This window comes from Amblyraja radiata, chromosome 19, assembly GCF_010909765.2.
Source record: "Amblyraja radiata isolate CabotCenter1 chromosome 19, sAmbRad1.1.pri, whole genome shotgun sequence".
Taxonomy (NCBI): Eukaryota; Metazoa; Chordata; class Chondrichthyes; order Rajiformes; family Rajidae; genus Amblyraja; species Amblyraja radiata.
This window is the reverse complement of record NC_045974.1, coordinates 8,213,188-8,239,627: the sequence shown is the minus strand read 5'-3', so window position 1 is coordinate 8,239,627 and position 26,440 is coordinate 8,213,188. Positions and strand designations below refer to the sequence as shown.

At 46.5% G+C, this 26,440-nt stretch overlaps 1 protein-coding gene across 5 annotated transcripts in view; it reads left to right on the top strand.

The window, feature by feature from the left end:
* scube1 (signal peptide, CUB domain and EGF like domain containing 1) overlaps nt 1–26,440 on the top strand; it is a 199,247-nt gene that overhangs the window by 55,179 nt on the left and 117,628 nt on the right. For all 5 annotated transcript variants that reach the window (XM_033037605.1, XM_033037606.1, XM_033037603.1 and 2 more), the window contains exon 4: nt 7,761–7,895. In XM_033037605.1, the coding sequence (XP_032893496.1) occupies nt 7,761–7,895 (135 nt within the window). The remainder of the gene's footprint in view (nt 1–7,760; nt 7,896–26,440) is intronic.

Below are 26,440 nucleotides of genomic sequence, written 5' to 3'. Positions count from 1 at the left end.
TGCTTCAGGCCTTTATTTTAGGCCGATCTTGTTGGAAAGCGTGGCATAAATATTGGCGTCGTTTAATCAATCGTTCAGTCACATGAGAAAAATACGTACTACATTGTCCTAAGTACAGATTGTTTTCTTGGTGCTACGAATTGAGACGCAAGAGATGCAGATGCTGGAATCCTGAGCAGAAATACGGTGTTGGAGGAACTCAGCAGGTCAGTCAGCATCTGTGGAGGGAAATGGACAGGCGGGGTTTCTGGCCATTCTCTCCACACCAGGTTGCCGTACTCGCTGAGCTCACAAGTTCACAAGTTATCGGAGTAGAATTGGGCCATTCGGCCCATTGAGTCCATACTCCACCATTCACCACCACCACCATGGGGGATCGCTGCCTCCTAATCCTATTTTCCTGCCTTCTCCCCATAACCCTTGACACCCGTTCGAATCAAGAATTTGTCTGGCTCTGCCTTAAAAATATCCACTGACTTGGCTTCCGCAGCTCTCCGTGGCAATGAGTTCCACAGATTCACTACCCTCTGACTAAAGAAGTCCCTCCTCACATCACCTCCTCAAGTTCCTCCAACACTTTGCTTTTTCTGCTGCCATGAATGGTGGATTTCATTGAATATGAATTGACCATTAAAATCAGATTACATATTTCAGAATGATTATTTTGAAATAACAGGCTGGGAATTTCTATTGGATGTTTTCATTGCAAATTCCAAATGTTTTCAGGCCACAATGTTATATATGCTTGTTTAATAAAGGCGTGGATCCCCCTAACCAACCTGGGCTTCTTTAGTTAATGATGCCATGATCACCTACTTCATAGATCACCATCTATTGCTCCCCTCTCACTGTCTAACGAGAAGGTTTGGTTTGTGCTCATCATTTTGCCCAGCGATGGAGAGATCATCAGTTACACTGTTTAAGAAGGAACTGCAGATGCTGGAAAATCGAAGGTAGACAAAAATGCTGGAGAAACTCAGCGGGTGCAGCAGCATCTATGGAGCGAAGGAAATAGGCAACGTTTCGGGCCGAAACCCTCGGTTACACTCCCAGCTGTGGCCCTAATAGCCCTGTCCCACGGTACGAGTTCATTCCAAGAGTTCTCCCGAGTTTGCCCTGATTCGAACTCGGAGATTTACGGTAATGGCCGCTCGTCGGTACTCGGGGCTCTCGTGGACATTTTGCAACATGTTGAAAAATCTTTCCGTGCTTACCTGCCGTTAGCGAGTCTTCCTGAGTACCTGCCGTTAGCGTTACGAGCCGCTAACAGACGTTCCCGAGCTCCGACGTACCCGCTACGTTCATTCTCCGTGCTTACCACGAGTTTGATTTTTTTTTAAACTCGGGAGAGCTCCTGGAATGAACTCGTACCGTGGGACAGGGCTTTAAGCAGTCTTGCTCTTCCCAAGGATATTTTCCCACCACATTCCTCACTCTTCCCAAACACGGCTGTCAAACCTCCCCTCCGTCCCAGCCGCATCAGCCTCCATTGACACAGACACAAAATGCCAGAGTAGCTCAGCGGGACGGGCGGCATCTCTAGAGGGAAGGAATGGGCGATGTTTGGGCTCGAGGCCCGTCTTCAGACTGAGAGTCAGGGGAGAGGCCTGGCAACAACCCTCTAGTCCTGGCAACATCCTCGTAAATCTTTTCTGAACCCTTTCAAGCTTGACAATATCTTTCCAATAACATGTTGCCCAGAACTGACCACAACATTCTAAATGCGGTCTCACCAACACTTACAATCTCTGGCTTATTACAAAATAAACCAGCATCCGTTTTTAATCCAGGTTTGCTTTCACCCACTGATAATGCGGTTTCGATACTAATGGGAAACCTAGTTAAAAAGATCACAAGATAACTGGCGTGAAAATGGATAATTGGGAGTAGCCAGAGGATGTGTGTGAGGGGTGTTATTGAACGGACCAGGATGATTCATTGTGCACTACCTCTCCTGAAATGAATGAATGACCTTCATGTTAATATCTTGCCGAACGGAAGTGAGTGATCTTCTATTTTTCAACACTCACGTTAACCATTCCAGGAAAAAACCGACAGAAATAGCGTGTGTTAGTCACTTGCAGCAACAGTAAATAGTGATGTAGAGGTTTACACTATGTGTCATAGTGTCATAGAGCGATTCAGTGTGGAAACAGGGCCTTCAGCCCAACTCGCCCACACTAGCCAACATGTCCCAGCCACACTAGTCCCACCTGCCTGCGTTTGGTCCATATCCCTCTAAACCTGCGCTATCCATGTACCTGTCTAACTGTTTCTTAAACGTTGGGATTGTCCCTGCCTCAACGACCTCATCTGGCAGGTTGATCCATACACCCACCACTCATCGTGGATGGCAACTCTACAGGAATGTCTCTGGCCATTCATTTTTAACAAGGTATGATGTTTAGTGCTGAAGTAAAATTATAATTGGTTGCAGCTGAAGAGGGGTCCCGACCCCAAACATCACCTACGTCTGAAGAAGGGTCCCGACCCGAAATGTCACCCAATCCTTTTTCTCCAGAGATGCTGCCTGATCCGCTGATTTACTCCAGCACTTTGTGCCTTTTTTGTATAAATCGGGATCGATAAGTTAGGATCGAACCCGGGTCTCTGGCGCTACAAGGCAGCAACGATATCGCTGTGCCACCGTGCTGCCCATGCAAGCGGTCGACCCATTCTGCATGTTCTCTTGCAGTGCCACACAGTGGAGATATCAGACTAAGAAGCTGAGAACATACGAGTGCATCTATTACAGCCTTTTGCAGCCAACTTTGAAAGCTTGCTGTGTGAATCCAACTTTGGACTAGGCCAGGTGATAATAGTTTGCCCTGTGTCTTGAATGAGTGTCCTTCAACATAATAACAGCAAGATTGATCAATCCAATGTCATTTTGACAACACAGCTCAGGGATTTTTTTTTATTTTTTTTTACAATACAAATTTATTGTCATTTGAGCCCCAGTGAGACTCAAACGAAAAAAATATGTTCTTGTTTGTGAATGTGGTTACTTGTATATTTATTAATTAGAATAACATGCACCAGGAACAATTTATTGGCCATGCGCAAGATTTTGAGAAGCATTGAGAATTTTTTTGCTTAAGCTCCCATATAATCCTTCCGTGATTAGTCTAGTTTAGAGGCACGGAAACAGGCCCTACAGCCCACTGACCAGCGACCCCCGCACACTAACACTATCCAATTTACAATTTTACCGGAGCCAATTCGCTTACAGACCCTGGAGAATGTACAAACTCCGTACAGACAGCACCCGTGGTCAGGATTGAACCCGGGACTCTGGCGCTATGCCACCATGCCGCCCATTTGCGATTACTTGTACATTTACTTGCATATTACTTGTGGATGTACGGGCGTCAGAGGTTATGGGAAGAAGGCAGGAGAATGGTGTTGGGAGGGAGAGATAGATCTGCCATGATTGAATAGCGGAGTAGACTTGATGGGCCGAATGGCCTAATTCGACTCCTATCACTTATCTTATGATTGATTAATTAGATCAGCATGCACACCATGGGGTCATCTTTATTGCCTATGCTCAAGAATTTTTAGAAGCATTGAGATTTATTTGATGATGAAGCTGCTCTGCAATCCTTCCTTGTTGATGTGGGAGAACATTTTGTGACATTGCCGACAGATGCTCTCTATTAATTGCACTCCAATCTTAAAATAAACATTGTGTTGAATCCCCTCCGCGGCAGGCTGTGCATAACAAAATGTTTATTGATGGGAAATCACTGTTCCAAATGATGTACAATTGATGGCGGTGTTGACACTGCACATCTGTCAACATCTGTTACTCGCTAAGCTCGCTGCTCCATCGCGAGCAAGCTGCCAGCACTTAGTCCGAGAAATACCACGAGCAGCAGGCCAATCAGCCCTTCAAGCCCGAAGAAGGATCTCCACCCAGAAACGTCACCCGTTCCTTCTCTCCAGAGATGCTGCCTGCCCCGCCGAGTTACTACTCCAGCATTTTGTGTCCAACTTCGATCTAAACCAGCATCTGCAGTTCTTTCCTACACAGCCCTTCAAGCCTCTGCTGCCGTTGAATAAGATAATGCTGATCCTTTATCGTGGAGCCGTTTCCCTGCACAGGTTCCACATCTCTCTGCCCGCAGGTCGGGATTTAAAACGCCGCCTATTCCATGTTCTCCAGGGATGTGTAGGAAGGAACTGTGCAGATGCTGGTTTACACCGAAGGTAGACACAAGATGCTGGAGTAACTCAGCGGGGCAGGCAGCATCTCTGGAGAGAAGGTACAGATGCCGCTGTTCGGCTCGAGACCCTTCTTCAGACTAAGGGGCAGGGGCGTGGAAGCTTGTCCACTGAGTTTTTCAAGCACTTTGGGTTTTAGTTTTGCTCAATATGCCAGCGTATACAGTCCCTGATTAGGTTATAAGGTCATAAGTGATAGGAGTAGAATCAGGCCATTCGGCCCATCAAGTCTACTCCATCATTCAATCATGGTTGATCTATCTCTCCCTCCTAAACCCATTCTCCTGCCTTCTCCCCATAACCACAGACAGAATCTATCTTTGCCTTAAAAATATCCACTGACTTGGCCTCCACAGCATTCTGTGTCAAAGAATCCCACAGATTCACCACCCTCAAGAAATTCCTCCTCATCTCCTTCCTAAAAGAATGTCCTTTAATTCTTTGGCTGTGACCTCTGATCCTAGACTCTCTGACTAGTGGAAACATCCTCTCCACATCCACTCCATCCAAGTTTTTCACTGTTCGGAAAGTTTCAATGAGGTCCCCCCCCCTTCAATCTTCTAAACTCCAGCGAGTACAGGCCCAGTGCCGGCAAATGCTCATCATAGGTGAACCCACTCATTGCCGGGATCAGGATTACACAGTTATCTCTTGTCGGAGCTCAGACCATGTGGGGGGGGGGCAAGAACAAAGGCAGGACTTGGCAAGGAGGGACGCAGGGAAGGAAGGGGAGGGCCTGGCGGTGGGTGGGAGGGGTACAGTGAAGGAAGAGGGGCTCAGGGGATGGGGGTAGGTAGGACCTGGCGATGGGGTATGGGAGGAAGACCCAGCGATGGGGGGGTGGGGGATGGGGGGTGGGGGGGCTTGCAGCCAGGCAGTAGATAAGAACGCAACGGTGAACTTTTGTCACTTTGTCGGTGCCAAAACGTGGCCATACCTGTGTACCGCCAAGGTTTGGTCCGCTGTACGATTTTACCAGGCTGGATGCAAAACAAAGCATTTCACTGTACCTTGATACACGGGACAATGCAGTGTCGTTGAATCATTCTCACTCGCCTTCACCTTTAATCGAAGACTCAAAACTTGTCCACGTCTCTCCCAGACTCAATACCTGCCTAGCCCTAGTACGTTCTCTCCATAGATTTTCTCCGGGTGCTCCAGTTCCCTTCCACACTCCAAAGACGTACAAGTTTGTAATGTAATTGGCTTTCTGTAAGAATTGTAAAATGCCCCTCGTGTGTAGGACGGTGCCCAATGTGTGGAGATCGCTGGTCGGCGCGGCCTGGGTGGGCCTGTTATCGCGCTGCATCTCTAAACTAAACTAAGCTTCGAGTGACATTCTGTCCAGGAGCTCCAGCAGCTCCAGTGGAGGAGAGCAGCTAGTAATGAAGATTGGAGGCTGACTATCTATCTATCTTCCAGTTGTGTTTTATTACATAGAGAGGTTTTCGTGAGGGAATTTTGTGGAAGAATGGAATAGCTTTGGTTGATTCCTTTATGAGAGGGCCATACTTAGTCTGTGGGACATATATATATATATATTCAGTGAGGTGATCATGCTTGAATTGCAGAAGTATAAAATACACATTGCTCTAAAGGCTGATAAATAAAGTGGAGAACAGCTCCTATTGCTGAATATCATCCAGTGTCCATGGCTAGTTAGCGTGACCTTGGAACAGTCAGGGTGTACAGCAGTTGGCTTCTGTTCTACATACTTGTGTGTTCTTCTTATTATGGCCATGTCAGAGAATATGGAAGGCTGGATCAATGGCTTGTATATATTCAGGGGCAGTGATCCCATTATCTGTTTTGTGAAAGCTGGAATTTCCGAAATTAATTCCAAATAAGTCCAAATTATTCCTGTGGGAAATTAATATTTAGATTAGTTAAGAGACACAGCGCGGGAACGGGCCCTTCGGCCCGCCCAGTCCGCGCCGACCGGCGATCCCCGCAAACTAACACTATCCTGCACACACTAGGGAGAATTTACAATTTTATTTAGCCAATTAAACGATAAATCTCTACGTCTTTGGAGTGTGGGAGGAAACCGGAGCAGCTGGAGAAAACCCACGCAGGTCACGGGGAGAACGTACAAACTCCAGACAGACAGCACCCGTAGTCAGGATCGAACCCGGGTCTCGGGCGCAGTCAGGCAGCAACTCTACCGCTGCGCCACCGTGCCGCCCCTGTTGCAACGAGGAGGCATCCGAAACAATCAGCTGTGGCTTATAATTTGCATTATGTATCTCCCATAAAATACTAATATATCTGCAAACCAAACTACCATTGTTTTGTTTGTTATCTTAGTTTTGGTTTGACAAGGGTGCAGGAGTAGAGCTGCCCTTTCACAGCGCCAGAGACCCGGGTTTATTCCTGACCTCGGGTGCTGGCTGCGTGGAGTTTGCGCGTTCTCCCTGCCCCCGCGTGCTGTTTCCTCCCACATCCCAAAAAGCAGGTTAATTGGCCTTTATCAAAATGCCGGGAATGTGTAGGGAGTGGACGAGAAATCGGAATGACATGGAACCAGTGTGTACAGATGATCGATGATCGATGATCGACGTGGACTTGGTTGGTCGAAGAATTTGTTTCCATGCTATATCTCTAAACGAAACTAAAACTAAATAACGGTGAAATTGAGTGTGTAAGAAGGAACTGCAGATGCTGGCTTAAATCGAAGACAGACACGAAATGCTGGAGCAACTCAGCGGGTCAGGCAGCGTCTCTGGAGAGAAGGAATGGGAAATGTCACCCATTTTCTTCTCTCCAGAGATGCTGCCTGTCCCGTTGAGTTACTCCAGCATTTTGTGTCTACGGTGAAACGAAAGTTTGCAGAGGACTCTCCGTGATCCGCTACAAATTTGGCGTACACATCCCGCGCCACGGTAAATGCTGTATAATCACCGTCATTTTAGAATTTGGTAGACAAAAATGCTGGGGAAATTCAGCGGGTGAGGCAGCATCTACGGAGCGAAGGAATAGGTGACGTTTCGGGTCGAGACCCTTCTTCAGACTAAATTCTAAAATAATTTAGAATCGGCTTGTACTCGCTAGAATTTAGAAGATTGAGGGTGGATCTTATAGAAACTTACAAAATTCTTAAGGGGTTGGACAGGCTAGATGCAGGAAGATTGTTCCCCATGTTGGGGAAGTCCAGAACAAGGGGTCACAGTTTAAGGATAAGGGGGAAATCTTTTCGGACCGAGATGAGAAAAACATTTTTCACACAGAGAGTGGTGAATCTCTGGAATTCTCTGCCACAGAAGGTAGTTGAGGCCAGTTCATTGTCTATATTTAAGAGGGAGTTAGATGTGGCTCTTGTGGCTAAAGGGATCAGGGGGTATGGAGAGAAGGCAGGTACAGGATACTGAGTTGGATGATCAGCCATGATCATATTGAATGGCGGTGCAGGCTCGAAGGGCCGAATGGCCTACTCCTGCACCTATTTTCTATGTTTCTATGAATGTTTTATGCTTTTTTTCAATGTGCAAACTCTTTTGTTAAGGTGAATGATTTTTTTTGTTTCCAATCTGCAGACGTGAACGAATGTGATGACAATAACGGGGGCTGCCAACATATCTGTGTTAACACCATGGGCAGCTATGAGTGTCAGTGTAAAGTGGGATTCTTCCTGAGTGATAACCAACACACCTGCATACATCGTTCAAATGGTGAGTGTACATTCACATTGATGGGACTAAACTGCATTCTGGGGAGGGAAGGGGGAATGTGAAACCATAGCTATCATCGGGATCGATTAACTGATTATATTGTGTGGGGAGACCATGTACCTCATATTTCGCTTGGGTAGTTTACAGCCCAGCGGTACGAACATTGACTTCTCCAATTTCAGGTAGTCCTTGCTTCCTCCCTCATTCCCCTCCCCTTCCCAGCTCTCCCACAGCCCACTGTCTCCGCCTCTTCCTTTCCTCTTCCCGCCCAACCCCCCACCTCCCCATCAGTCTGAAGAACCCCAGCGAGTACATAGCCCAGAGCCATCAAATGCTCCTCATACGATAACCCAATCATCCCCGGGATCATTGATGTCAACCTCCTCTGGACCCTCTCCAACGCCAGCACATCCTTCCTCAGATATGTGGCCCAAAACGGGTGATAATATTCCAAATGCGGGCCGACATTATATTGCTTTGCTGAATCAAAGAATTATATTTTGTTTTCTGAAAGTACTGATCCTGGGTGTTACTTTGTCTATAGATTTTTCCTCTTGATGTCATAAATGTGGCTAAAACCTTGTTTTTGAAATCCTAAATTCAAATATTGATTATATCTCCAAAATTGAGGTAAAAGTAAGCTGGGAATTGAACTGAATTGTTTAATAATCATTTGATATTCAATATTTGCATTGTTTAATGTCTAAACTGAGAAACTCTGTAATCAGAGTTATGGAGAATTTAAAAAATCTGAACTTTTAAAAGTATCTTAAAGATGAAACTCTGAGGAATCTTGAGTATCTGCACACACTAGGCATAATTTACAATTTATGTTACATAATTTACATAATTCACATGCTGGTGAAATATTTTATTGCCTTTCTGACCTGCGCTATATGCGGTTATTGATAAAGCAATGAACATTCTTCCACCAGGCATCTCCCATTTATACAGAAATCTGTTTGTTCACACTTTTCTAGGAAACATATACCTTCCAATGTGTGCTAATGTGATAGATACAAGAGTTTTCAAACATAGTTTGTATGCATATAAGATTTTCTTTTAGTCCATAAATGATAGGAACTGAATTAGGCCATTCACCCCATCAAGTCTACTCTGCCAATCAATCATGGCTGAGCTATCTAACCCCATTCTCCTGCCTTCACCCCATAACCCTTGACACCCGTACTAATCAAGAATCTATCTATTTCTGCCTTAAACATATCCATTGACTTGGCCTCGACAGCCCTCTGTGGCAAGGAATTTCACAGATTCGCCGGTTTTACCAGTGCACAATAGTTTTCTTTTAATCAAATATTAGTTTTGCCGTCTAATGGTCCTGCAGGCTTGCATTTTTAGCTCCTCTGTCATCCCGTATCTATGTTTTCCTTTCGTCTTTGAACTGATCAGTGTGGACAGGAGAAATTGCTGCAACTAGTTTGCCATGTCCCTTCCAGCAATGCACATTTTTCATTCTGCCTGAACACACAATTACTTCTGACAAACAATTAGATGTGCTGAAGATTGTGGTCCCGTGCAAAAGAAAATTGAAGGTCCATTCACAGCGTGTGAGAGAGATTGAGATTAATACTCCATAAAATGATAGGAAAGTGTGTGTATATATACAGCATATGTGCTCACACACACCCATATATATACAGTATCATAAGTGATAGGTATATATATATATATGTGTATACACACACACACACATATATATATATGGATGTGTGTGTGTGTATTTGTATGTATTTACATGTAGAAATAGTATATTTATGATATTTATCGGCCAGTGATCACCCCATACACTAGCACTATCCCACACTCTAGGGACAATTTACAATTTTACTACAATTAACCTACAAACCTGTACATCTTTGGAGCATGGGAGGAAACCAGAGCGCCCAGAGAAAACCCACGTGGTCACCGGGAGAGCGTAAAAACCCTATGCAGATAGTACTTGCAGTGGGGATTGAACCTGGGTCTCTGGTGCTGTAAGGCAGCAACTCTACCGCTGCGCCACAGTGCAATTACGTCCCAAAGACATGCGGGTTGGTGGGTTAATTGGCTTCTATTTTTAAAAAAATCTCCCCAGTGTGTAGGGAGAGGATGAGAAAGTACGATAACATAGAATAAGGGTGAACGGCATGGAGTCAGTGGGCCGAAGGGCCTAGGTCCATGCTGTAGCTCTGAACAAAACAAAACAATACATAGAGGTCAGGGAGAATATTACTTTATTTTCAGCTGCTTACAGGCAGAAACTAACTGGATTTTCTACATTTTGCAACAAGAGGAAAACTTCTACTAAGAATAGTAAATGCTTTTCACTCCAAATCTGCCAAGTTCTTTGTTAAATCTGTTTGTTAACCTCGTTCGGCTGTGGTTCCAGTTTTGATTGCATCGACTCTTTCCTTCAACGGCTGTCAACTTTGTACACTGGTTCACCGACAGATGATTTACAAACTGACAAATCTGATCCTTAAACGTCCAAACAAATTATCTGTAATAACAAAATGTTCCAGTGCTGCCTGGAAATGTCCATTTGGGGAGTTTTCAGGCGCAGATTGACTGATTCTTGATTAGGACGGGTGTCAGGGGCTACGGGGGGAAGGCAGGAGAATGGGGTTAGGAGGGAAACATAGAAACATTGAAACATAGAAAATAGGTGCAGGAGTAGGCCATTCGGCCCTTCGAGCCTGCACCGCCATTCAATATGATCATGGCTGATCATCCAACTCAGTATCCTGTACCTGCCTTCTCTCCATACCCCCTGATCCCTTTAGCCACAAGGGCCACATCTAACTCCCTCTTAAATATAGCCAATGAACTGGCCTCAACTATCTTCTGCGGGAGAGAATTCCAGAGATTCACCACTCTCTGTGTGAAAAAAGTTTTCCTCATCTCGGTCCTAAAAGATTTCCCCCTTATCCTTAAACTGTGACCCCTTGTTCTGGACTTCCCAACATCGGGAACAATCTTCCTGCATCTAGCCTGTCCAACCCCTTAAGAATTTTGTAAGTTTCTATAAGATCCCCCCTCAATCTTCTAAATTCTAACGAGTACAAACTGAGTCTATCCAGTCTTTCTTCATATGAAAGTCCTGACATCCCAGGAATCAGTCTGGTGAACCTTCTCTGTACTCCCTCTATGGCAAGAATGTCTTTCCTCAGATTAGGAGACCAAAACTGTACGCAATACTCCAGATGTGGTCTCACCAAGACCCTGTAAAACTGCAGTAGAACCTCCCTGCTCCTATACTCAAATCCTTTTGCTATGAATGCGAACATACCATTCGCTTTCTTCACTGCCTGCTGCCCCTGCATGCCTACTTTCAATGACTGGTGTACCATGACACCCAGGTCTCGCTGCATCTCCCCCTTTCCTAATCGGCCACCATTCAGATAATAATCTACTTTCCTGTTTTTGCCACCAAAGTGGATAACCTCACATTTATCCACATTATACTGCATCTGCCATGCATTTGCCCACTCACCCAGCCTATCCAAGTCACCTTGCAGCCTCCTAGCATCCTCCTCACAGCTAACACTGCCCCCCAGCTTCGTGTCATCCGCAAACTTGGAGATGTTGCATTCAATTCCCTCGTCCAAATCATTAATATATATCGTAAATAGCTGGGGTCCCAGAACTGAGCCTTGCGGTACCCCACTAGTCACTGCCTGCCATTGTGAAAAGGACCCGTTTACTCCTACTCTTTGCTTCCTGTCTGCCAGCCGGTTCTCTATCCACATCAATACTGAACCCCCAATACCGTGTGCTTTAAGTTTATATACTAATCTCTTATGTGGGACCTTGTCGAAAGCCTTCTGAAAGTCCAGATATAACACATCCACTGGTTCTCCCTTATCCACTCTACTAGTTACATCCTCGAAAAATTCTATAAGATTCGTCAGACATGATTCACCCTTCATAAATCCATGCTGACTTTGTCCAATAATTTCACCACTTTCCAAATGTGCTGCTATCCCATCTTTAATAACTGATTCTAGCAGTTTCCCCACTACCGACGTTAGACTAACTGGTCTGTAATTCCCCGTTTTCTCTCTCCCTCCCTTTTTAAAAAGTGGGGTTACATTAGCTACCCTCCAATCCTCAGGAACTACTTCAGAATCTAAAGAGTTTTGAAAAATTATCACTAATGCATTCACTATTTCTGAGGCTACTTCCTTAAGTACTCTGGGATGCAGCCTATCTGGCCCTGGGGATTTATCGGCCTTTAATCCATTCAATTTACCTAACACCACTTCCCGGCTAACCTGGATTTCACTCAGTTCCTCCATCTCATTTGACCCCCGGTCCCCTGCTATTTCCGGCAGATTATTTATGTCTTCCTTAGTGAAGACAGAACCAAAGTAGTTATTCAATTGGTCTGCCATGTCCTTGTTCCCCATGATCAATTCACCCGTTTCTGACTGCAAGGGACCTACATTAGTTTTAACTAATCTTTTTCTCTTCACATATCTATAAAAGCTTTTGCAGTCAGTTTTTATGTTCCCTGCCAGTTTTCTTTCATAATCTATTTTCCCTTTCCTAATTAAGCCCTTTGTCCTCCTCTGCTGGTCTCTGAATTTCTCCCAGTCCTCTGGTAGGCTGCTTTTTCTGGCTAATTTGTACGCTTCATCTTTTGTTTTGATACTATCCCTGATTTCCCTTGTTATCCACGGATGCACTACCTTCCCTGATTTATTTTTTTGCCAAACTGGGATGAACAATTGTTGTAGTTCATCCATGCAGTCTTTAAATGCCTTCCATTGCATATCCACCGTCAACCCAATTGCCAGTCTATCTTGGCCAATTCACGTCTCATACCCTCAAAATTACCTTTCTTTAAGTTCAGGACCCTTGTTTCTGAATTAACGATGTCACTCTCCATCCTAATGAAGAACTCAACCATATTATGGTCACTCTTGCCCAAGGGGCCACGCACAACAAGACTGCTAACTAACCCTTCCTCATTACTCAATACCCAGTCTAGAATAGCCTGCTCTCTCGTTGGTTCCTCTACATGTTGGTTTAGAAAACTATCCCGCATACATTCCAAGAAATCCTCTTCCTCAGCACCCGATTCACCCAATCTATATGTAGATTGAAGTCACCCATTATAACTTTTACCTTTGTGGCACGCATTTCTAATTTCCTGTTTGATGCCATCCCCAACTCCACTACTACTGTTAGGTGGCCTGTACACAACTCCCACTAGCGTTTTCTGCCCCTTAGTGTTTCGCAGCTCTACCCATATCGATTCCACATCCTCAAAGCTAATGTCCTTCCTTTCTATTGCGTTAATCTGCTCTCTAACCAGCAACGCTACCCCACCTCCTTTCCCTTTCTGTCTATCCCTCCTGAATATTGAATATCCCTGGATGTTCAGCTCCCAGCCTTGGTCACCCTGGAGCCATGTCTCCGTGTTCCCAACTATATCATAGTCATTAATAGCTATCTGCACATTCAACTCATCCACCTTATTACGAATGCTCCTTGCATTGAGACACAAAGCCTTCAGGCTTGTTTTTACAACACTCTTACCCCTTATACTATTATGCTGAAAATTGGCCCTTTTTGATTTTTGCCCTGGTTTTGTCTGCCTGCCACTTTTACTTTTCACCTTGCTACCTATTGCTTCTACCCTCATTTTACACCCCTCTGTCTCTACGCTCACACATTTAAGAAACCCTTTCCCTTTAACTCCATCCTCCACTATCCCATTCGACACCCCACCCCCCTTATTCAGTTTAAAACCACCCGTGTAGCAGTGGCAAACCTGCCTGCCAGAATGCTGGTCCCACACCTGTTAAGATGCAATCCGTCCCTTTTATACAGTTCCCCCTTACCCCAAAACAGATCCCAGTGATCTAAGAATCTAAATCCCTGCCCCGTGCACCAGTTCCTCAGCCATACGTTCAGGTCCCGTATCTTCCTGTTCCTGCTCTCGCCAGCACGAGGAACTGGAAGCAAACCAGAGATAACAACCCTGGAGGTCCTGCTTTTCAGCATTTCAGCAGAGGGAGAGATAGATCGGCCATGATTGAATGGTGGAGTAGACTCGATGGGCCGAATGGCCCACTTCTGCTCCTATCACTTATGAACATTGGGACAGCTCCACTCTTTGGTCCCACAGCACCCTAACACTGGTCTAAGCTCTTATTTTACTCAGTAATGGTCTAACAGGTTACAGGGAAGGATGGATCAGCCATGGTTGAATGGGATGAACCAAGGGGCAAGTGCAATGTTGACCCATTTAGTCCAATGTGCAATCATTTTGTTAACTGGCTACCATCTCCCAGATATGGACACATTCTGTAGTGAATCATTTTAGGAAATATTGCACAGGCTAAAGACATGCTTCAGAAAAACAAATAAACCTGTCAATGGGCAGATAAAATGCGGCGGCACGGTTGCGCGGAGGTAGAGGTGCCGCCTCACAGCGCCAGAGACCCGGGTTCGATACTGACTACGGCGCTGTCTGTACAGAGTTTGTATGCTCTCCCCGTGACCTAATTGGGTCTCCTCCCGCACTCAAAAGACGTACAGGTTTGGAGGTTAATTGGCTTGGTATAATTGTAAACTGTCTCCAGTGTGTGTAGGATAGCGCTAGTGTGCGGGGATCGCTGGTCGGCGCGGACCCAGTGGGCCGAAGGGCCTGTTTCTGTGCTGTATCTCTAAAACTAAAAAGTGTGGATTCAAATGATATTAAGATAATACAACACAACACAAGTTATCCAAGCTGCTAATATAGATGAGAACAATTTGAAATAAAAGTAATGATCCATAAAATCTTCTCAAGATTAAAATCATTTTACATGAAGTTGTGTAAGCCGAAGATAAGTGGTTGTCAACAGTGTAACACTGAATATCTCTGGTTTTGCCAAATTTTGTTTGTTTATTCTGTGCTTTTTCAAGTTTGTTAAGACCCCTGGTAATAAGGAGGGGGGGGGGGGGGGAGAAAAATGCTACTTTAACCCTTTTTTATTTTTTTGGGATGTGTTTCCATCCATCAGACTGTCAGCCAGATAGTTTTTGGCATGTGAAAGCAATGATCTTCCTTCTGGACTTTAGGCTTCAGAGATACAGCGCGGAAACAGGCCCTTCGGCCCACCGGGTCCGCGCCAACCAGCGATCCCCCCGTACACTAACCTACACACATTCTGGACAATTTTACAACTTACTGAAGCCAATTAATCTACAAACCCGTAGATTTGGAGTGTGGGAGGAAACCGGAGCACCCGGAGAAAACCCACGTGGTCACAGAACGTACAAACACCATACAGATAGGACCTGTAGTCAGGATCGAACCCAGGTCGTTGGCGCTGTTAAGGGCCTGTCCCACTTTCACAAACTAATTCACGACCTTTTTTACTCGTGGACATTTTATATCAGACTAGAAAAAACGCCCCGGCCTACTTGATGCCAGGAGTACCAACGACGAGCATCACGGCCTGCTACGACTTACCTACGACCTACCTACAATCTACCTACAACCTACCTATGACCTTGTGACGACTTTGCTGCGAGTATGAGTCAAGGGCAAACTCGGCAGAGGTCGTGAATTAGGTTGTGAAAGTTGGACAGGCCCTTAAAGCAGCAACTCGACCGATGCACCTCTGTGCCGCCCTTTGCTCCACTATGCCGCCCTGTTCTACTTGTTTGGATTTTCCAAACTACCAAGATTGATCGAGAGGGAGGCAATAATCTCGGTGGAACTTAATTGGAAAAAGTACGAGTTAATTAATGAACGCTATCTTGGATTTGTTCGGGAGCTTATAGATTGATGATGTCGGCTGATGAGGTTACACAGATGATTAGTGTAGCTAATGGCCTGGACATGAATTTTTCAAAAGGAATTGAAATGACCCTAATTTCTCATCACCGTCCCCTCACTGAGCAAACGGAGCCTTCGATATCCTTTCTGTAAGGGATATCAAAACTATGCTTTGCAAGTTGGGACACAAAGTGCTGGAGTTACTCAGCAGCAGGTCGGGCAGCATCTCTGGAGAACATGGATGGAATGACGTTTCGAGTCGAGACCCTTCTACAGACTGAAGCAGGGTTTCAATCTGAACCGTCACCTTGTTCTCCAGAGATGCTGCCCGTTTCAGGTCGAGACCCTTCTTCACACTGAGGGTCAGGGGAGAGGGAAATCTATAGACAGTAGACAATAGGTGCAGGAGTAGACCATTTGGCCCTTCGAGCCAGCACCGCCATTCAATGTGATCATAGCTGATCATCCCCAATTAGTACCCCGTTCCTGCCTTCTCCCCATATCCCCTGACTCCGCTATTTTTAAGAGCCCTATCTAGCTCTCTCTTGAAAGCATCCAGAGAACCTGCCTCCACCGCCCACTGAGGCAGAGAATTCCACAGTCTTATCAAATATAATCTTTTCACAAGCTGGTCAGCACGCAACGAAAAAGCTTTTCACTGTGCCTTAGTACAGGTGACAGTAATAAGGAAAACTGAACTACGAGTTGCTGGATAGGAACAAGTCAAGGATGTTCTGTTGAACTTGCACGGATACCAGATGTCCCCTGACAAGGCTAAGCCTGTATTCTATCCAGCTTTCTGCAAGTTAAATAATAGTAGCATTAAAAAAGCCATGGGAATTGGCTGGCGTCCCAAAGTGGCGACTCTCCAGGAAATTCCCAGTGTAATTTGGGAGAGGGCAAAATGTGTTGCATCTACTTTACCCTCATTGGAAAAGGACATCAACTCTGCCAAAGAGTATTTAAATTTCCAGAAAACAGGATAGAAGAATTTTGATCCAATCTTGTGTTGGAGCCTTCATCTGTGTTTTCAACAGGTTTAATTGTATCTCCTTGTGACAACATAGTAGATGGCTTTCTATCTGAACCATGTCATGGGGCTTACAACCCTGTGTTTGGGTGGGGAGGAGCTTGGAGAGGAGTGGAGTCTGCAGCAGCAGTCCAGAGTATTCTAAAATCGGACAGACTGCATTGGACGCCTGGTTGAACGTTGAACAGATTGTTTGCTATTATTTGGTGGCGCAGCGGTAGAGTTGCTGCCTCACAGCGCCAGAGACCCGGGTTCGATCTGAACGACGGGTGCTGTCTGTACGGAGTTTGCACGTTCTCCCCGTGACCACGTGGGCTTCCCCCGGGTGCTCCGGTTTCCTCCCACAATCCAAAGATGTACAGGTTTGAGGGCGGTATAAATGTAAATTGTCCCTAGTGTGTGTAGGATAGTGCTAGTGTGCGGGGATCGCTGGTCGGCGCGGACTTGGTGATCCGAAGGGCCTGTTCTCGCGCTGTATCTCTAAATTTAAAAAGATGGACACGAAGTGCTGGAGTACCTCAGGGTAACACACAGCGTCTATGGAGAACATGGACAAGTGACGTTTCGGGTCAGGGCCCTTCTTCAGGCTGGTTGCAGCAGGGAGACTGGGAGATAATAAAAACTGGCGCACGGTGGCGCAGCGGTAGAGTTGCTGCCTTACGGCGAATGCAGCGCCGGACACCCGGGTTCGATCCTGACTACGGGTGCTGTCTGTACGGAGTTTGCATGTTCTCCCCGTGACCTGCGTGGGTTTTCTCCGAGATCTTCGGTTTCCTCCCACACTCCAAAGACGTACAGGTTTGTAGGTTAATTGGCTTGGTAAATGTAAAAAATGTCCCTGGTGGGTGTAGGATAGTGTGAATGTGCGGGGATCGCTGGTCGGCGCGGACCCGGTGGGCCGAAGGGCCTGTTTCCGCGCTGTATCTCTAAACTAAACTAAAGAAAAAGCAGCACAAAGCGGGGCCAGCATCAGGTGACCTGAGGCAAGGAGGTTCCCTGATAAGCTGATTGTTGGCCAGAGACAGGTGTGAGCCCAAGAGCGATACATAGTTCAGATGGTGGAGCCAGGTAATGGACTTTTAGAGGGGGGGGGGGGGAGGGGGACGGAGAGGGAGGTGTTTGTAGAAGTTGATCGATGTCTGGCAATACCTCAATTAAAACAAATCATACCTTTGCTTCCTAATCCTTCCGTAGCGTTAGGCTTCAATCTCATCGTCCTCTAGCCTTCCGCCCCTTCAACTAGATCTCTGTAATTGTCAAGTGCATCATTAATATTGCTTTGTAAAAACAAGGAACTGCAAGCGCCAGTTTACTGAAACAGACACAAAATGCTGGAGTAACCCAGCGGGTCCGGCAGCATCTGCGGAGAACACCAATAGGTGATGTTTTGAAACGTCTTGCTCTCCAGAGATACTGCCCGACCAGTGAGTTACTCCAGCACTTTGTGTCCTGTTCTGCTGTTCCTAGTTTCCATATTTGTACAGTTCTTCCAGCAGTGCAGCCAGTGAAGAGATTTCTTGGAAGTGCTCCTGAAATAGTGGGTGAAGTCAGTGTGTTACAAATGGCATCTCTTCTCGTTGATTCAGACTGTTGAAGGAATGCGTGACTTATTCGGTGACCACTGCACCAATGATTTATTTTACTCATTGTTCTTTGTCTCCCCACATCACCGGCTATATCTCTCGTTTCCCTTATCCCTAACCAGTCTGAAGAAGGGTCTCGACCCGAAACGTCACCCATTCCTTCTCTCCAGAGATGCCGCCTGTCCCGTTGAGTTACTCCAGCTTTTTGAGTTTGTCTCCGTATGAATGATTTATTTTACCCAGTCGTTTGTTTAAGAAAGAACTGCGGATGCAGGAAAAATCGAAGGTAGACAAAAATGCTGGAGAAACTCGGCTGGTGAGGCAGCATCTATGGAGTGAAGGAATAGGTGACGTTTCGGGTCGAGACCCTTCTTCAGACTGATAACCAGTCAGGTGTTTTTGGAGCACTTGACACCTTGATGTGTGAACAACAGAGTTGCTGCCTTACAGCGCCAGAGACCCGGGTTCGATCCCGACCAGGGGCGGAAAACCCGGGGGGGGGGGGGCCAGAGGGGACACGTCCCCCCCATGTTTTGAGAGGTGGGGACATCCCCCCCATGTTTTTGTGATCGCGATTTTAAAATCGCCGTTTTTAGCGCTGGATTGAGCCTCCAAAGCCTCACGCGTGAGTGTGCGCATGCGCATGCGCGCGTGGCCGCCAAAAAATGGTGTCCCCCGTCCCCTCCATGTTTTGATAGTGAGTTCCGTTCTTGATCCCGACTACGGGTGCTGTCTGTACAGAGTTTGTAAGTTCTCCCGGTGACCTGCGTGGGTTTTCTCCGAGATCTTCGGTTTCCTCCCACACTCCAAAGACGTTCAGGTTTGTAGATGAATTGGTTTGGTATAAAAATTAAAATTGTCCCTAGTGTGTGTAGGATAGCGTTAATGTGCTGGAATTGCTTGGTCGGCGCTGACTCGATGGGCCGAAGGGCCTGTTTCTGCGCTGTATCTCTAAACTGAACTAACTAAACTAAAACCTTTCAAGTGTCTGGCAATGTGACGCAAGTGTGATGAATAGATCTCAAGTGTCCACACAGTGTTGCCCTTTGCGGCACACGGCTAATTTTCAAACGTGGCGTTGAACGTAATTGTCGTGTGCCTGTCTGAAGAAGGGTCTCGACCCAAAACGTCACCCATTCCTTCTCTCCAGAGACGCGGCCTGTCCCGCTGAGTGGCTCCAGCATTTTGTGTCCGTAATAGCTTTGGGAGGAGAAATTAAAAATGATGCCGAAAAGAGAGCATCGCGCTTTCGCTCACTCGAGCACCTTTTGACGAGCTGGTCCAATTTACAGTACGTGAGTCAGGCAGTGATCTTATAAATGGATTTTGTCAAATGATTCCACCCCTTGACTGCACACATTCATCAAACCCAGTCTGCACAAAGTCAGTGCTTTACATGATTTGAACTGCTTGTTAGAAGGGATTTGGTATGAAATTACTAGTATTTCAATAACTAATTACCTCACATGCTAACATTTGAAACTGCCGGCTGTCAAAGGGGCCATTTATTTCACAAAGTTCAATTTTGCTTTGCTTTTGCTGCCAAATTGCATTCCATTTAAATGAACAGAATATTTACGACACAGGCTGAGAAAGGAGGCTTTTTTTTTCCTGACTGGGCATCACCTAACTGTTAATTCAGCCAGGCTATTCTTCAGAACATTGAGCATATTTAAGGCCACAGAACTAGTGGGGGTACAAATAGTTCTTGTGCCCTTTTTAACACAAAGGATATGACTAACAAACAATTTTGAAGCTTTGAAAATTGCCACTTGGCTAACGCTGAGCCGTGGGCAGGCTGTTATGGAATGGCATCTTTAGATTATTTTCAGTCCAACAAATTTGCAATATTCCCCTTGCTACTGGATTTGATCTCCATTTCCCTAAAATGATTGCGAAAATTCATAAGATGGATTTTTGTGATTTCATGACTTCTCTCCTACTTTTAAGACTTTAAACTGGCGTAATTGTTTATTTTAGTTTAGTTCACAGACACAGTAACAGGCCCTTCGGCCCACCGAGTCCGCGCCGACCAACGATCCCCGCACACTAACACTATGCCACCCACACTAGGGACAATTTACATATACACCAAGCCAATCTACCTACAAACCTGTATGTCTTTGGAGAGTGGGAGGAAACCGAAGATCTTGGAGAAAACCTACGCAGGTCACGGGGAGAACGTACAAACTCCGTACAGACAGCACCCGTCGTCGGGATCGAACCTGGGTCTCCGGCGCTGCATTCGCTGTAAGGCAGCAACTCTATCGCTGCGCCACCGTGACCGTCCAATTGAATAGGCTGGGACTCTATTCCCTGGAGCGCAGGAGGATGAGGGGTGATCTTGAGAGGAATAGACCAGGTAGATGCACACTTGCCCAGAGTAAGTGAATCGAGGACCAGAAGACACAGGTTTATGGGGAAAAGATTTAATAGGAATCTGAGGGGTGACTTTTTTCACACAAAAGATGGTGGGGGTATGCTGCCAGAGGAGGTAGTTGAGGAATGGACTGGCCCAATGTTTAAGAAACAGTTAGACAGGTACATGGATAGGACAGGTTTGGAGGGATATGGTCCAAATGCAGGCAGGTGGGACTAGTGTAGCTGGGACATGTTGGCCGGTGTGGGCAAGTTGGTCCGAAGAGCCTGTTTCCACGCTGTATCACTCTATGGCTCATCCATCCCCCTCGAAGTGACATTGGTCGGGGCAGGCGGGCAGCACGGTGGCGCAGCGGTGGAGTTGCTGCCTCACAGCGCCAGAGACCTAGGTTCGATCCCGACCTCGGGAGCTGTCTGCACGGAGTTTGTACGTTCTCCCTGTGACCCGCGTGGGTTTTGTCTGGGTCCTCCGGTTTCCTCCCACACTCCAAAGACATACAGGTTAACTGGCTTTGGTATAAATGTAAATTGTCCCTAGTGTGTGTAGGATAGTGTTAGTGTGCGGGCATCGCTGGTTGGCGCGCACTCGGCGGGCCGAAGGGCCTGTTTCTGCGCTGTATCTCTAAAGTATAAAGGTGGATAATATCTGCATGTTACCAAAATGTTTTTGCAAGAATCATTCACAGCACCTTGTCTAAATTTAGCTGATAATAGCATACATGTGCCGAATCCCAAAATAACCTCTAAATTCACCATTTAGCATTGTTGTCCATGCTCTTTGTGGGGTTCCTGCTACTTAAATTGCTTATTAAAATGGACTGTTCTGGTGTCAGCCAAAAACCATTAATGGCATTGTCCTTGTAGTATGTTATGGCATCTTTTATTGCTCTGTTTATTTTGGTCTGTGAGCAGCTGGAGGCCGATGTTTATTAGAAAACGAGGTCTAATTGATATCAGCCAGCAGATCATGGGAGTTCCAAACTTCCTGACAAATTGCATTGTGGCAATGGTCAACATACGGGTTGGTCTTGGGCAACACTTGAACTACCCCTCCCATTCCCACACTGACCTTTCTGTCCTGGGTCTCCTCCATAGTCAGAGTGAGGCCCAGAGCAAATTGGAGGAACAGCACCTCATATTTTGCTTGGGCAGCTTACACCCCAGCGGTATGAACATTGACTTCTCTAACTTCAAGTAACCCTTGCTTTCCCTCTCTCTCCATCCCCTCCACCTTCCCAGTTCTCCGACCACATTTTATCTCTGTTTGCTTTGTTGTTACCTTCTCCCAACTTACAATGATCTATTCTACATTTTCCTTGATCTCCATACCCTTTGTCCTGTTTTCACACCTTACACATCCTTATCTATGTACCGCCCACTCCCCTGACATCAGACCAAGCGGCAATGAGAAAAAGCTGATGTCTTTACAAATGTTGACGCGCCAATTGAAGGGACTTTACAGATGATAGCACTACTTTGTCCTATTGTTTAGCTGGTACTAAAACCCCATAACTGGGAAGTGTCAGCAAACAGCCTTTAGACTTTAGATTTTAGAGATACAACACGGAAACAGGCCCTTCGGCCCACCGAGTCCGCGTCGACCAGCGATCCCCATGCGCTAACACTGTCCTACACACACTGGGGACTATTTACAATTTTACCGAGGATAATTATCCGACAAACCTGCACGTCTTTGGAGTGTTGGAGGAAACCGGAGCGCCTGGAGAAAACCCACGCGGGTCACGGCGGGGAGAACGTACAAACTCCGTACACACAAGCAGCCGTAGTCTGGATCGAACCCGGGTTCCTGGCGCTGTGAGGCAGCAACTCTACTGCTGCGCCACTGGCATTTTCCAGTATAGGGCAGGGACACGCTGGTGGTGGAGGGAGTGAACATCTCAAGGAAGGATGCGACAAGTAATGGGCACATCACGACTAGGCAGGGATACATGCGCTGGATCCAGCGTTTACAATGAGTAGGCGGGATTGGAAAGAAAGCAGGAGCCACTACATCTATGAATCCAGATTACACGCAGCTACGTGTGGCATTAACATTGAATTCTCCCAATTTTGCTAGCCCTTGCTGTCTCCTCCCCTTCCTTAACCCTCTAGCTGTCTCCTCCCACCCTCCCATCCGCCCGCCCTCGGGCTCCTCCTCCTCCTTCCCTTTTCCTTCTTTCTCCCCCCCCCACCCCCCATCAGTCTGAAGAAGGGTTTCGGCCCGAAACGTCGCCTATTTCCTTCGCTCCATAGATGCTGCTGCACCCACTGAGTTTCCCCAGCAATTCTGTGTACCTACGTTTAACCTTTATTGTTTCCAGTTCGCGGAGTCCAGAAGGGACTCTGTGTTGGCAGCTTTAAGCCTTCCTCTGCAGGTTGCAAAGCAGCCTGGCACCAGAAGGATTCCTTGCTGTCTGCCTGTCTCCAGGCAACAGAGGCCACCAACTCAATAACAAGCCCCCAGAGCCGTCACCTTGCTCCCTGGTTTTTGCCAGAATTTTTTTTTTAAAAACGCTGAAATCTTCAGTAAAACGATCATTGGAGAACTCACACTGGCACCTAATAATGGAAACATTTCTAAATATTGGCACCGACGTGTTAAATAGTAATAACATGATATTGTTCACGTTAGAAATACATAGATGGTGATGATCACCCATTCCTTCCCTCCAGAGATGCTGCCTGTCCCGTTGAGATACTCCAGCATTTTGTATCCATCCTCTTCACTAGATCCTTGCACCTGTTAGTAAGCTGCTGGAGTAGCTCAGCTGGGACAGGCAGCATGAACTGATGTTCTCACGATTATGTAGAGTGCTTGACCGATGAAGGTCACTATTCTCGAAAACCTTCATTTGAGAGATTTGTACATGTTGGGCGACACGGCGGTGGAGTTGCTGCCTTACAGCGCTTGCAGCGCCGGAGACCCGGGTTCGATCCTGGCCACGGGTGCTGTCTGCACGGAGTTTGTACCTTCTCCCCGTGACCTGCGTGGGTTTTCTCCAAGAACTTCGGTTTCCTCCCACACTCCAAAGCTGTGCAGGTTTGTAGGTTAATTGGCTTGGTGTAAATATAAAAATTGTCCCTAGTGTGTGTAGCATAGTGTTGGTGTGCGGGGGATCGCTGGTCGGCGCGGACCCGCTGGGCCGAAGGGCCTGTTTCCGCGCTGTATCTCTAAAAGCTAAAACGAAATGAAAGTTGAACAACTTAAAAAATGAAAATTAAGATAGACGATCCTCTATTAAATTCTACATGAGATTAAAACTATCTTTAGTTCCCTCTTGGTTACATCATTGTTTATTACTCTTATGAACATCGGGTTCCCTTCTCTTCCCAGATTTGTTACCTCTCCCTCAGTCCCTTTCCCACCATTATCCCTTAAACGTTGACATTTTCGCATTATATTTTATCGTTGCCTTGTTTTCTTTCACTGAGATTTCTATCCTGGACTAAGCATTCCACTGAGTCTAATTTGTAACCTTTGGTCTGGCGTGGGGTGGGGTGGGGGGGGGGGGGGGGGGATGGGTGAGTTTGATTTACTTTATGCACAAGATTTCCCTTTTAGGTGGGAGGTGGGGGGAGGGGGGAATCATTTATTTCATAGGGAAAAATTCTGCTTTCTTATGGAATTCCCATCTTGAGATGTTATTATTGGCCGGTACCTCATCATGTCTTATCTTTTTCAGTTTATCGCATTCCACATTAATAATAATAATGGATGGGATTTATATAGCGCCTTTCTAATACTCAAGGCGCTTTACATCGCATTATTCATTCACTCCTCAGTCACACTCGGTGGTGGTAAGCTACTTCTGTAGCCACAGCTGCCCTGGGGCAGACTGACGGAAGCGTGGCTGCCAATCTGCGCCTACGGCCCCTCCGACCACCACCAATCACTCACACACATTCACACACATTCACACACAGGCAAAGGTGGGTGAAGTGTCTTGCCCAAGGACACAACGACAGTATGCACTCCAAGCGGGATTCGAACCGGCTACCTTCCGGTTGCCAGCCGAACACTTAGCCCATTGTGCCATCTGTCGTCCCGACATTGTCACGCTTTATCTCACACTTTAGATTAGTATAGAGAGGCGGTGCGGAAACAGGCCCTTCGGCCCGCCGAGTCCGTGCCGACCAGCGATCCCAGTACAGACCATCACACAAACCGACCTCCCTTCCATCGACTCCATTTACACCTCACGCTGCCTCGGCGAGGCCAGCAGCATCATCATCAAGGACGTGTCCGCACCCTGGCCACTCCCTCTTCTCCCCTCTCCCATCGGGCAAAAGGTATAGAAGTGTGGAAACGCACACCTCCCGATTCAGGGACAGTTTCTTCCCAGCTGTTATCAGGCAACTGAACCATCCTACCACAACCAGAAAGCAGTGCTGAACTACTATCTACCTTTTTGGTTTCCCTTGGACTATCCTTGATCGGACTTTACTGGTTTTACCTTGCACTAAACGCTATTCCGTTATCATGTATCTATACACTGTAAATGGCTCAATTGTAAACATGTATTGTCTTTCTGCTGACTGGATAGATCCCGTTGGAGGTGGCGAAAATGTCGGAGGGTTATTTTCTTTCTGTCTTGTTCTCCTGCATTTTTCTCTACCTTCGATTTTCCAGCATCTGCAGTTCCCTGTTGAACTAAACGTCACTATATGTTTGGTGTGTGCAATCCTCAGAATGATGTCCACATTCACGCTCTTGATGAAGAGACTGGATGATTTCCAACCCACTGCCATCGCTTTTTAGGGTTCAGTAAAATATGAGAACTCACGCTGGCATCTAATCCTGACCAGACAAGGACTTCCGGGGGAGGGAGATTTAAAATCCGCGCTCGTAATTTTGTCCAAGGAGGATCAAAGGAGATGCCGGATCACCAGTTGCCGGAGAATCGGTGGCAAACCTGTATTGAGAAGCCCAATCATAATTCCTAGCTCGTGTAGGAAGGAACTGCAGATGCTGGTTTAAATAAAAAATGCTGGAGTAACTCAGTGGGACGGGCAGCATCTCTGGAGAGAAGGAATGGGGTGACGTTTCGGGCTAAGACCCTTGGGTTAGGAAACGTCACCCCTTCCTTCTATCCAGAGATGCTGCCGGTCCCGCTGAGATGCACATATATATATATACTAGACCAAGTGGGACCCGTTAGGGCCCTGTCGTACGGGTGGTCTGGTCCCCGAACGCACTATTCCACCACTCACCCATAGCCCCCAACTGCGCAGGCGTGGCTGACGGCTTCCCGTTGTGACGCCTGAGATCCCCGCTGTGACGTGAGTCACGGCAACACTTTCAGGTCGAGACCCTTCTTCAGGCTGTTGAAACGTCAGCCATTCCTTCTCTCCACAGATACTGCCTGTCCCGCCGAGTTACTCCAGAAATTCGTGTCCATAATTCCTAGCTTTGTACGGTTTAGTTTAGGGTTACTAAAGTAAGGGTAAACTAACTGGTGCAAGCATCTAGTGAACTGGAGTATGGGGCCATTATCTTCCACGATCGTCTCATGGGTGGGATGGTGGGATTGTTCGCGTACATGGTGTGGTGTTTGAGGTCCATTTGCCTGCACTACCTGAAATGTCGATATTCACCAAAATCCATTCTGATCACCACAGGCAGATAGTTGGAGCATCGTGGCCTTACAGTGTGTTTCTGGTGAAGACATCCTCTTTAAATGAACCAAACACACATATTGTGTGCACATGATCATCATCTAGACTAGAGAGCATGCTACTCTGGGACCGGTAACAAAAGCTTTTTGCCGTGTCTCGG